The sequence below is a fragment of the Saccopteryx leptura genome, chromosome 3, assembly GCF_036850995.1.
Source record: "Saccopteryx leptura isolate mSacLep1 chromosome 3, mSacLep1_pri_phased_curated, whole genome shotgun sequence".
NCBI classification, from domain to species: domain Eukaryota; kingdom Metazoa; phylum Chordata; class Mammalia; order Chiroptera; family Emballonuridae; genus Saccopteryx; species Saccopteryx leptura.
In genome coordinates this window covers 221,741,111-221,754,783 of record NC_089505.1, presented here as the reverse complement: position 1 = coordinate 221,754,783, position 13,673 = coordinate 221,741,111, and the positions used below count along the sequence as shown (strand labels likewise).

The window sequence follows — 13,673 nt, the reverse complement described above, 5'->3', positions numbered from 1 at the left end:
GAGTGAGTTAGCCCCAGGGGCTGAGGATGGCTCCATGGCCTCCACCTCAAGAACTAAGAGGAGCTCAGTTGCTGAGCAACAGAGCAACGCCCCAGATGGGCAGAGCATCAATCACCCCCTAGTGCAGGGGTCCCCAAACTTTTTACACAGGGGGCCAGTTCACTGCCCCTCAGACCGTTGGAGGGCCGGACTATAAAAAAAACTATGAACAAATCCCTATGCACACTGCACATCTTATTTTAAAGTAAAAAAACAAAATGGGAACAAATACAATATTTAAAATAAAGAACAAGTAAATTTAAATCAACAAACTGAACAGTATTTCAATGGGAACTATGGGCCTCTCACTGACCACCAATGAAAGAGGTGCCCCTTCCGGAAGTGCGGCGGGGGCCGGATAAATGGCCTCAGGGGCCACATGCGGCCCGCGGGCCATAGTTTGGGGACCCCTGCCCTAGTGGGCTTGCCGGTGGATCCCATTTAGGGCGAATGCAGAGCCTGTCTCTGCCTCCCCTCCTCTCACTGAATTAAAAAAAAAAAGAAAAGCCCAGATTATACTTTTACTCCTTTGGTACACTACTTATGTAAGAAAAAATGTAAAAGAATCAATTAAAATACTGTTATCTGTATGTACATAGGCTTATCAAGGTATTAAAAACATAAAATAGGTAATGATTTAATTTTTAACTATAGCTTTAAAATAAACTTTTCAGCATAGTAAATAATATATATAGTGTTAAATTTATTAGGATGAATGGTAACAACATTCAAAAATCAATTGAAAATCACATCATCTATTAGCTTGTGCATATACCTGAGTGTCCCTGCCATTACTGTAGCCGATATAACTATCTACATGAATTATGACTTGTAATAGTACTTTAAAACACGTACTTACGCTTTTTCCTTCAAACATGTGACTTCCTGATAGATACAAACTGTTAATATTTTATAAGCATTAAACTTGACTTTGTCATCTAAAAGTATTTGCAAATTGTTAATCCATTGACATTTAAGAAATGTCATTTAAAATTCTTTTTGTATGCTTTTCTTTTAAGAAACTGTACAACTGTTCAAAGATTATTTAGAAATTAACTTGTCTAAACTTTTAAAATTACCAATCTGAATATTAAAATGTTAACATACTATATTTTAAGAATTTTATAAAACTAAACCATATAAAAAGACACCCATTATATTTAAATACAATTATATATAAAATTTATATATATAAATTTAAATTCAACCTTGGCCTAGTACAAAGTGAATTATTGTGTTAACAAGTGTCTCACTGCCAGCAGTGTGACTGACTTGTCAGAGCTCTGTTTGACTCTGTCACTACTGAAATACCTACTTCAAGAATTATTTGAAAAACCCAAGAAATAGCAGAAAGCCTCGTCTGTACTTCCTTCCATTTTCAAGTGGAGGACGTGTCTCAGTCCTGCTGCTAAGAGCAGCCTGGGGAGAGGGGGATGAAAAAGGCAGCCACATTGCTTTCTCAGGCGATTGTCGGGAAGACGCAGGTTGAGGAGACCCAAGATACTGTGATGAAGATACAGTCTGCCAACAAAAGTTTTCTTTTGTAAGTCAGGGCTAATATGATGTTCACTTGTTTTCTTTTTTATTTTATTTAGTGCGGGAGTAGTCAACCTTTTTATACCTACTGCCCACTTTTGTATCTGTTAGTTGTGAAATTTTCTAACTGCCCACCGGTTCCACAGTAATAGTGATTTATAAAGTAGGGAAGTAACTTTACTTTATAAAATCTATAAAGCAGAGTTACAGCAAGTTAAAGCATATAATAATAATTACTTACCAAGTACTTTATGTCGGATTTTCGCTGTTTGGCAGAATAAATCTTCATAAAACAACTTACTATAGTTAAATCTATCTTTTTATTTATACTTTGGTTGCTCTGCTACCGCCCACCATGAAAGCTGGAACGCCCACTAGTGGGCAGAGGAGGGGAGGCAGACAGACTCCTGCATGGGCCACCACCAGGATCCACCCAGCAATCCCACTAGGGGGCGATGCTCTGCTCATCTGGGGCCTTTGTTCCATTGCAACTGGAGCCATTTTTTAGTGCCCGAGATGGAGGCCATGGAGCCATCCTCAGCTCCCGGGGCCAACTCGTGCCAATCAAACCATGGCTGTAGGAGGGGAGAGACAGAGAAATGAGAGGGGAAGGGGTGGAGAAGCACATGGGCGCTTCTGTGTGCCCTGACTGGGAATCAAGCCTGGGACTTCTACGCTCTGGGATGACGCTCTAACACTGAGCCAACCAGCCAGAACTGATGCTCACTTGTTTTCATAGCTTTCTAACATTTGATTTGCTTTGGTGGGGAATCTCAAGCCTTGTGTATCCTTGCTTTGCATGTGCACACAGGAGGCCCTGGCCAGGGAGAATTAAGGCCCAGGTCCACCAGGAGCCCAAAGCAGCACAGTGGGGCTTCAGCTGTGGAGGGATCTGCTATCCCTGAGGGGCAAGGCATGGGGTAGAGAGGCAATGGAGCTGGTTTACTGAGCTCTGGTATACAGCAGCAAAAAAGGTCAGACTCATCACTCCATACAAGGTTTCAACTAAACTGCTCTGACCTTCTTGGGGATGGTTGAAGTTCTTCAGGATGTACTTAACCTCAAATAGATCATTTATGTTCAGTGTCTCCTGGTTACCCAGCAAAGGCTGCATGTCCAAAGGTCAGCTTTAAAATAGACTGGAAATAAAAGATGAGAAAAGCAAGTTAGAGCAGGCAGGACTTTCTGAAAGATTAAACCACCCCGATTCACCATGGCAAACTGGTACATACCTGTGTCCTCTACAGGAACTGTTGGCAGAATCATGGGAGTCTTAAAATTCGACAGGGATCAACACTCCAATTTAAAAGGAAAAATAAATTTTAAATGTATAATGTGTTTTCTATCAAGGACCTTCAGTGATTATCACGGAAATATTCAGAATCTAATTAGAGTGCGGGTGTTCCAGCCATGATAAAATTCCACAGAATAAATAAATGAGAGCATGGCTGACTTGGGGTGAGAGAACCCAAATAAAAGCAGCTTGCATGTAAAAAAAAGGGCACACAACAATTCAAGGCTTTTGAAAAAGCATCAATTTATTTCAAAGTACAACACAAAGTTGTATTTTTTAGAAATACACATTCAATCTTGTATCGCAAGACTAGGCTATGTGCATTTCAGTTTATCATTAAAATAAATTCAGGTATACAAATGTTACATACCTCAAGTACAAACAGCACAGAAAATGCGTATGGTCTTAACTGAATGTTTTTACATTCGTTCACTGTTCTTAAAGGTGACTCACATTTCTGTAATCTGCTTTTAAACCAGGACAGCCTTATTTTAAAAAAATACTCTATTTTTCAGCACAAAGTCTTCATACATTTTTAAAATTAGATCTTGACGCATAACATCGTGAAATTATAAAAAACCAAATCTGGTAATTTAATAAAATTGTCACATGCCAGAAGTTCTGAATCAACTCAATTTCCTCAGCTGTAATGTCAAATTTGTGTTCATACAGATAAAGAATGGAAGAAGACAAGTGGTGGAAACTTGATAACAGTTAAGATTTTCAGATGTACAGGTCTTACTGGAGTTTGTGGCTGAGTCCAGAATTTTCTCTAAAAGCAAACAGCAAATCTCATTATCATAATTGCAAGAAAGATCCGAAAGCAGCGAGTAGCACAAGCCTGCCCTGCTTGAGTCTGTTTTGCAAAGATGAGGGAGGGGGTGGAAAGCTACAGCAGTAAGAGCCTTAGAAAGATGTCTCAGAAACTGGCATATCATGATCTAGAAGAGGGCCCCATTTTTGTTTTTGTTTTTTTGCCGAATTTCAATTCTCATGAGGGAAATGCGAATTAGACCATGGGTCAGAGCTTCTTCTTCCAATTGTGGGGCTCCATATCCGCCATGGGTTGTAGGTCTGTCCCAAATCATCAGCTGGACTGGAGGCAGAAGGAGCGTGAGGAGCAGAGTTCTCTGTGCCCATGAGGCCAATGCTGGTCAGTGTGTTTGCTGGAGTGGTGAAAGGAAGGGCACTGCTAAGGTTGCTGGACCAGATTGAGTTGCTGAATGGAGTGGTGGACCACAAGCCGCTGGTGTTGCCGAGGATTGACTGCAAAACAGAAAACACAATAAGGTGATAGACTTGAGACAGATGGTAAAGTGGTGAAGGTTACTCTGAAAATAGGGGCTGGGTCCTACATATCTTTCACTTTATTTTAAAACAAATGTGTTACATGTAGCAATCCCACAGTCTAAGCAGATGGTTGTGATATTTTAGAAAAGTATCAGCAGACTATAGCCAGTGGCCACATCCAGCCCTGCCTGTTTCTGTAAATCCAGTCCTACTGGAGCCCGGCCACACGTATTCCTGGACTGTCCTGGCTGCATGGCACCATATGGCAGAGGTGAGCAGGTGTGGTAGAAAATGTACAACCTACAAAGCCTAAAATATTCACTGACCTATTTCAAAGACTAGTTGAGATACTTTTAAAACTGAAGCCAAATGATTATAAGTAGAAACAAACTTTGGAACCTATTTAGTTAAAATCAGTACCATTAAAACTTGCTTGTCTAATTTAGTTCTCCTAAGAATGAAGACGTAAATACAGCAGGATATTTTTATGTCATAGTTTTGTGAAAGCTGGAACCAGTAATTATTTTCCGTGGTAAGAATACTTTTCTAGAGCTTTATTTTTGCAGGAAAATTTAGCTGAAAAGCAAACAAATGCACACTAGAAAGCTCAAATGAAGACGTGGGTGCTTCTCAGAAACAAAATCAAAGCTAACCTCCACCAAACCCTACACCTGGCAACCACCTGTTTGTTCTCTGTATCTATGAGTTTGTTTTCTTTGTTTATTTTTTATTATATTTTTTGCATTTTTCTAAAGTGAGAAGTGGGGAGGCAGAGAGACACTCATATGTGCTCTACCAGGATCCACATGCCCACTAGGGGGCGATGCTCTGCCCATATGAGGTATTGCTCAGTTGCAACCGGAGCCATTCTAGTGCCTGAGGAGTAGGCAATGGAGCTATCCTCAGCGTCCGGGCCAGTTTTGCTCCAATAAAGCCTTGGCTGTAGAAAGGGAAGAGAGATAGGGGAGGGGGAGGGATGGAGAAACAGATGGGTGCTTCTCCTGTGTGTCCTGACCGGGAATCGTACTTGGGACATCCACACGCCAGGCTGACGCTCCTGGCCAGGGTCATTTGTTCATTTATTTTTTTTTAATTTTAGATGAGACATATAAGTGATATCATATGGTGTTTGTCTTTTTCTGCCTAAATTATTCCACTTAACGCAATACCCTCTAGGTCCATCCATGTTGTTGCAAACAGCAAGATTTCATCCTTTTATATGGCTGAATAACATTCCATTTTACACACACTGCTCACAAAAATTAGGGGATATTTCAAAATGAATATGAAGCAATAAAATATCCCTTAATTTTTGTGAGCACTATACACATACATATACATATATATATCTATACACACACACCTACCATATCTTTTATTCATTTATCTGTTGATGGGTACAAGCTGCTTCCATATCTTGGCTATTATAAATAATATTGCAATTGGCCCTGGCTGGTTGGCTCAGTGGTAGAGCGTCAGCCTGGTGTGCAGGAGTCCTGGGTTCGATTCCTGGCCAGGGTACACAGGAGAGGCACCCATCTGCTTCTCCACCACTCCCTCTCTCCTTCCTCTCTGTCTCTCTCTTCCCCTCCCGCAGCCAAGGCTCCACTGGAGCAAAGTTGGCCCGGGCGCTGAGGATGGCTCTGTGGCCTCTGCCTCAGGCGCTAGAATGGCTCTGGTTGCAACAGAGCAACGCCCCAGATGGGCAGAGCATTGGCCCCTGGTGGGTGTGCCGGGTGGATCCTGGTCAGGCGCATGCGGGAGTCTGTCTGACTCCCTCCTTGTTTCCAACCTCAGAAAAAAAAATACAAAAAAAAAGAAAAAGAAAAAAAAAGATGCACCAAAATTAAAAAAAAAAAAAATTACAATAAACATAGGGCTGCATATAACTTTTCAAATTTGCATTTTGAGTTTCTTCAGATAAATACCTTATTGGTGAACTGCTGGATTGTGTGGTAGTTCTATTTTTAGTTTTTTGATGAACCTCCATATTGTCTTCCATAGTAGCTGCACCAATTTACATTCCCACCAACAATGCATGAGGGTTCCCTTTTCTCCACATCTTCACCAACACTTGTTTTTTGATTAATGACAGCCATTCTGACAGATGTGAGGTGGTATCTCATTGTGCTTTTAATTTGCATTTTCTGATGATTAGTGATGTTGAGCATTTTTTCACATGTCTGTTGGCCATTTGTGCGTATTCTTTGGAGAATTGTCTCTTCACATCTGCCCATTTTTTTTCCCTATATTTTTTCTGAGGTTAGAAGCAGGGAGACAGTCAGACTCCCACATGCGCCCAACCGGGATCCACAGGGCATGCCCAGCAGGGGGTGATGCTCTGCCCATCTTAGGTGTTGCTATGTTGTGGCTGGAGCCATTCTAGCACCTGAGGCAGAGGCCTTGGAGCCATCCTCAGCACCCAGGCCAACTTTGCTTCAATGGAGCCTTGGCTGCGGGAGGGGAAGAGAGAGAAAGAGGAAGGAGAGGAGGAAGGGTGCAGAAGCAGATGCGCGCTTCTCCTGTGTGCCCTGACCAGGAATCGAACCCAGGATTTCCACACGCTGGGCCGACGCTCTACCACTGAGCCAACAGGCCAGGGTCCATCTGCCCATTTTTAAATCAGATTGTTTTTAGTGTTAAGTTATACAGGGAGGGGGCAAAAGTATGTTTACAGTTGTCAGTGCACAAAACAGTTTATTCTTGTATTGTTATTATTTTCCATATGAACTGCATGAATTACCCCACCCTATATGAATTTCTTTTATATTTTGGATATTAACCCCTGATCAGATGTATCATTAATGAATATCTTCTACCATTCAGTAGGTTGTCTTTTCATTTTGTTGGTTTCCTTCACTATGCAGAAACTTTTTAGTTTGATGTAGTCCCAACTATTAATTTTTCTTTTGTTTCCCTTGCCCAAGGAGACATATGCAAAAAAAAATATTGCTAAGAGCAAGTCAAAGAGTCTACTGCCTACGTTTTCTTCTAGGAGTTTTACGGTTTTGGAACTTACATTTAAGGCTTTAATCCATTTTGAGTTCATTCTCGTGTATATGGTATAAGAAAGTGGTCTAGTTGCTTTCTTTCTTTTTTTTGGTATGTATCTCTCCAGTTTTCCCAACACCATTTATTGAAGAGACTGTCTTTATCCCACTGTATATTCCTGTCTCCTTTGTCACAGATTAACTGATAATAAGCATGGTTTATTTCTGGGTTCTCTATTCTGTGTCACTGATCTGTCCATTTTTATGTGAGTACCATGCTGTTTTGATTATGACAGACTTGAAGTACAGCTTGAAATCAGGTAGTGTTGTATCTCTTTGTTCTTTCTCAAGGTTGCTTTGGTTATTTCTTGTCTTTTGTGGTTCCACATACATTTTAGAATTTGTTCATTCTGTAAAAAATGCTGCTGGCATTTTGACAGGAATAGTAATGAATGTGTACATTGTTTTGGTAGTATGAACACTTTAATAATATTCATTTTTCCTATCCATGAGTTTGGTATATCCTTCCATTTATTTTTGTTTTCCAATAGTCTGTTGAATCAAAGTGATGAAAACAGACATTCTAGTCTTGTTCCTGATCTTATAAAAGAGAAAGCTTCCAGCTTTTTACTGTTGAGTATGATGTGACTAGCTGTGGGTTTGTCACATGTGGAATATATTATGTTGCAGTATGTTCCCTCTACTCTCACTTTTTTTTTGAGAGGAAAGGAGATAGACAGATTCCCACATACACCCACTGGGATCCACCCAGCAACTCCCATCTGAGGCCAATGCTCGAATCAACTGAGCTATCCTCAGTACCTGAGGCTGATACTTGGACCACCTGAGCTTTCCTGAGACTCCTGGTTCTGATGCTTAAACCACCTGAACCGCTGGCTGCAAGAGGGGGCAAGAGAATGGGGAGAGGGAGGGATAAGAAGCAGATGGTTGCTTCTCATGTGTGCCCTGACTGGGGATCCAACCCGGAATGTCTGCACACCAGGCTGATGCTCCATCCACTGTGCAAACTGGCCAGGGTCCCCTCTATTTCCACTTAAAAGTTTTTACCTATAAATGAATGTTTTATAAAATTTGTTAATACTTTGTCTGCATCTATAGATATGATCATATGATTTTCATCCATTTTATTATGTGGTATATGATGTTGATTTGTGGATACGGAACCAACCTTCCATCCCAAGAATAAATCCTTCTGATCAAGTTGTATGATCTTTTAAATTGCTGAATTATGTTTGCTAAAATTTTTTGAGAATTTTTGCATCTATATTCATTAGGGATATTGGCATATAATTTTTTTTTTTGGTACTGTCTGGTTTTGTGTGAGGTAATGCTGGCCTTGTAAAATGAGCTTGGAGCCTTCCCTGCTCTTCAATTTTTTGGGATAAAGAAGTATAGGTATGGCCCTGGCCGGTTGGCTCAGTGGTAGAGTGTCGGCCTGGTGTGCGGGAGTCCCGGGTTCGATTCCTGGCCAGGGCACACAGGAGAAGCGTCCATCTGCTTCTCCACCCCTCCCCCTCTCCTTCCTCTCTCTGTCTCTCTCTTCCCCTCCTGCAGCCAAGGCTCCACTGGAGCAAAGTTTGCCCGGGCGCTGAGGATGGCTCTGTGGCCTCTGCCTCAGGTGCTAGAATGGCTCTGATTGCGGCAGAGTGACGCCCCAGACGGGCAGAGCATCACCCCCTGGTGGGCATGCTGGGTGGATCCCGGTCGGGTGCATGTGGGAGTCTGACTTCCTGCCTCCGTTTCCAGCTTCGGAAAAATACAAAAAAAAAAAAAAAAAAAAGAAGAAGAAGAAGTATAGGTATTAATTCCTCTTTAGATATTTGGTAAAATTAACCTGTGCAGCCATCTGCTTCAGGATTTTTGTTTGTTGGGAGTTTTCTGATTACAGATTCATTTCACTAGTAATTATCAGTCTGTTTGGATTTTCTGTTTCTTTTCTTTCTAATTCAGACTTGGCAAACTATATGTTTGTAGGAATTTATCAGTTTCCTCCAAGTTGTCCATATTAATGCCCTAGTATTTTTTTATTCTTTTTCTGTGTTGTTGGTCATAAGTTTTCTTTCATTTCTGATTTTATTTACTTATTTATTTTTTAAACCCCCTTAAAAATTTTTTTAAAGATTTTATTTATTCATATAAGAGAGGGGAGAGAGAGAGAAAGAAAGCAGAGAGAAGGTGGGGGGAGGGAACAGGAAGTATCAACTCCCATATGTGCCTTGAACAGGCAAGCCTAGGGTTTTGAACTGGTGACCTCAGTGTTCCAGGTCGATGCTTTATCCACTGCACCACCACAGGTCAGGTCGATTTTATTTTTCAATCCCTCTCTTTTTTTCTTGATGAGTCTGACCAAAGGTTTTCAGTTTTGCTCATCTTTTCATAGAATCAGCTTCCAGTTTCATTGATCTTTTCTATTGTGCTTTTAGACTCGACTTAATTTACTTTTACTCTAATCTCTATTATTTCCTTCCTTCTACTCAACTTTAGTCCATTTACACTTAAAGTAATTATTGACAGGTAGGTAGCTGTTGGCATTTTATTGTTTCATTGATTTTGAAGTTCTCTGTTCCATTCTTATTCTCTTGCTCTCTTCTGTTATATGTTCATGACTTCTTATAGTGTGTTTGGAATCCTTTATTTCTTACATATCTTTTGGGGATTTTTGGTTTGTGGTTACCATGTTCTGCATATGTACCAAGCTATGTTTATAGCTGTCTTTTTTCAATTGATTGTTGCTTAAGGTTGAACACATTCTAAAATCACTACAAGTTTTACTCACCTCCTACATGTTTATGTCATTATTTTTCTTTCTTTTGTATTTTTGTGTATCTGTTAATTGATCATTTTAATTACACATGGTCTTATTACTTTTGCTTTTTAACCTCTGTACTAGTTTGATAGTTGGTTTGATCCACTGGCTTTATTAAGGGTTTGCCTTTGTTAGTGAGCATTTTTTCCTTTTACATATTTTTGTGTTCATATTTTGGATCCTTTCTTCTTAAAGAAGTCCCTTTAACATTTCTTGTAATATTGGCTTAGTAATGATAAACTCCTTAAGAGCATTTTCTTGTCTGGGAAACTCCTTTAATTCTAAATGATAGTCTTGCAATATTGGTTGTAGGTCTTTGCCTTTCATCACTTTAAATATTCCATGCCACTCCTTTCTGGCCTGCAAAGTTTCTGTTAAAAAATCAGCTGACAGTCTAATGGGAGCTACCTTATATGTAACTATTTTTCTCTTGCTGCTTTTAAAATGCTGTCTTTAACCTTTGGCATTTTAATTATGATTGGTCTTGGTATGAACCTCTTTGGGTACATCATGTTTGGCACTCTGTGCTTCCTGGACTTGTATGCCTACTTCCATTGTCAGAAAAGGAAAGATTTCCACTATCATTTCTTCAAACAGGTTCTTAGTCCTTTGCTCTCTATCTTCTCCTTCTGGTACCCCTACAATGCAATACTGGTACTTGATATTGTCTCAGACGTCCCTTAAACCAGTGGTCCCCAACCCCTGGGCCGCGGACCGGTACCGGTCCGTGGGCCATTTGGTACTGGTCTGCAGAGAAAGAATAATAACTTACATTATTTCTGTTTTATTTATATTGAAGTCTGAATGATGTTTTATTTTTTTAAAATGACCAGATTCCCTGTTACATCCGTCTAAGACTCACTCTTGATGCTTGTCTCGGTCACGTGATACATTTATCCATCCCACCCTAAAGGCCAGTCCGTGAAAATATTTTCTGACATTAAACCGGTCCGTGGCCCAAAAAAGGTTGGGGACCACTGCCTTAAACTATCCTTGTTTAAAATTTTTTTCTTTTAGCTCCTCTGATTGTTTTTGGCTTCTTTATCTTTTAGATTGCTAATTTGATTCTCTATTTCAGCAAATTTGCTATTAATTCCCTATAATATATTTGTCATTTCACTTACTATATCCCCATTTTTTGGTTCTTTTTCTGTTTCCTTTTTGTTGAAATTCTCACTGGGTTCATCCATTCTTCCCCTAAATTTACTGAGCATTCTTACAACAAAGTCTTTTGAATTATGTTATCTGGTAGATTGTTTATCTTCATTTCATTGTTTTTCTGGAGTTTTGTCCTGTTCTTTTGTTCATTACCTCCTCGTTTTGGTTGCTTTCTTATATTTGTTTCTATGTATTAGGTACATATGCTACATCTCCAGTTCTTGGCAGAATGTCCTTATTTACAAGGTGTCCTGTAGGGCCCAGTGGTGCTGTCTCCCTGGGTACCCCTTGTGGGGGTTGTATGCACCTTCCTGTTGAGCCTTGACTGCTGTTCGTACACCAGTAGGTAGGACTGACCCTCTGGATGACTGGCTGTGAGGGCTGGCCTCAACTACAGTGGATAAGCTGTTGTACGTGACCTCATGGAGTGGAAGTCGCTTTAGTAGGGATCTAATACCAGCTGAGTCCACTCTTCAGATGTGTTATTTGTGGAGCCGGTTGGGTGATACTCTTGTGTACTGTGAAGCTGGCTACCAGGTGAGGTGCGTTGGTTCTGGAGCCTCTTGGGAGGGGCTCTGGAGCAGGTCAAGGTCAAACACTACTTGGACCTGGCTTGGTGTTGGTAAGAGGTACAAAGTGATCTGTGTTTGTGCTGAGGCATCTGGGAGAGGCTATTCTGCAAATCAAGGCTGGTTGTTAATAGTGTTGGGCTTGGGACCCTTTGGTGGGCACCATTATGTGAGCTGAGGCCATCTGCCATTTGTGCTGGGTTTGTGGCTGCTTAATTGAGGCTACAGTCCAAGCCAAGACTGGCTACTGCTTATGCCAGCTTTAGGGGCTGGCTAACTGATAGCAGTTGCAATGCAAGTTGAGAATGGTTGCTGTCTGTGCTGGATTTGGGATAGCGTAGCAAGAGGTAACGCATACACACTGAGCCCTGCCACTGCTTGTTTGGGGTTTGTATACCTTCAAGATATTTTAGGGAAGTCTGTAGTGTTAGCCAAGTCAGGCTGCTTGTGTGAAGGAGCCCCTAGAAGAGGTTTGGCTAGGCAGGTGATTTGGGTGGGACGGGGTCATGGGGAATCACCAGGGTAGGTGAACCATGTTAGCAAGCTAATGAAGTGCTCAGCTTTGGTGCCAGGCTGGCTGTGTGCGAGAGCTCAACAAAGGAACTATGTTACCTGCCAGCACTTCTGTCCCTGAAGAGAGCTGCCTTGACCCTTGTCCCTCTATCACTTGCCCTCAAGCTAGTCAATTTAATTTCTCTCTCAATGTCTCTGCACTGGAGCATGGAGTAAATAAGTCTCTAGGCAGACCCATTAAGAGCAGAGCCTTGGTCTCCAGTAGCCATTTGTCTCTCTTGGATACAATCCCCACTGGTTTTCACAGATGTGTTATGGGACTCTTCTTCTGGGTACTGGTGCTCCAGGCAAGGGAGCCCTGTGGGCTGAGACCCCTTATTCCCCAGAAAAGACTTTGTTATTCTGCTTCTCCATCCCTCCTACCAGTCTGGATATGACTTTCTTTTTGTATCCTTAATTATAGGACTTTTGTTCAACTGGTCTTCAGGTGATTCTCAATGAAGGCTGTTTTATAATTTAGTTAATTTGGATGTGGTTGTGGGATGAGGCAAGCACAGCATTTAACCTACTCTGCCAGCTTGATAAGGAACCTCCTCTTCCCATAATTTGACTATAGTTGCTTTGACTACATTGATGGATCACTTTGACAGATCTGAAGACACAGCAAGAAACACAATAACAGTACTAACCCAATCTTTCCACATCATTATCTGCTGTTTATAACTGTGAAGTAGTGATAAGCCCTGAGTACTCACTGTGGCTGAGTGGGTTGGGGAGCTGGAACTGGCGGGCCAGGAAGGGCTGGGATCTGTTGCTGGAGAGTCCCAAAGGTACGAAGGGCCACTGCTAAACTCATTCCAGCTCCTCTGTGAGGCCTGATTACATGATCGAGATAACCCAAGCTTGCTGAAAACTTCTGAAAATAAGAACACAATTTCAAGTCCATGTTTATTTTGCCATGCGCACCAAGGCTAGGATGGACCATTCACCTACGGCACATATCCCACCACTGCTCACTTGTAGTAACCACACCTACTCTATCAGTTCCCATGACTCTGGGGGTGTGGTAGATGGAAGATGTTCCCCAGAACTCAGGCACACAGCACACAATCTGAATACCCAAACCTATTGCTGGATGACATAAAATGCAAGTATCTCCCAATTCTAACATTACAATTATAGCTAATCCAAAAACACATGGCAGCCTCCCATTCTGTAGAGTAAGAAAACCTAAGGAGCCCCAGCACAGCTGGGAATCACATTTCAGACAGAATCCTTTCTGGAAGCTCTTAAGTGCTATGGAGCACAAACCAGCCAGGACTTACACAGCGCTGTGCCTGTTCCATCGCACCTCTGGGCTGAGAGGAGTGGGAGGACCCTTCTTAGAGGCTCTTGCTGGGCCCTCTAAACATATGTCAAAACACCAAGAACAGATCTGCCTCGCTAAGGTCAGCCCA

The 13,673-nt window shown here is 41.5% G+C and overlaps 1 protein-coding gene across 2 annotated transcripts in view; it reads right to left on the bottom strand.

Moving 5' to 3' along the window:
- Positions 1-3,094: 3,094 nt before the first annotated feature.
- TMEM131 (transmembrane protein 131) overlaps positions 3,095-13,673 on the bottom strand; it is a 248,473-nt gene continuing 237,894 nt past the window's right edge. For both annotated transcript variants that reach the window (XM_066377627.1, XM_066377628.1), the window contains 2 exons: positions 12,972-13,132; positions 3,095-4,135 (listed from right to left, as the gene is read on the bottom strand). In XM_066377627.1, the coding sequence (XP_066233724.1) occupies positions 3,854-4,135; positions 12,972-13,132 (443 nt within the window). In that variant the 3' untranslated portion in view covers positions 3,095-3,853. The remainder of the gene's footprint in view (positions 4,136-12,971; positions 13,133-13,673) is intronic.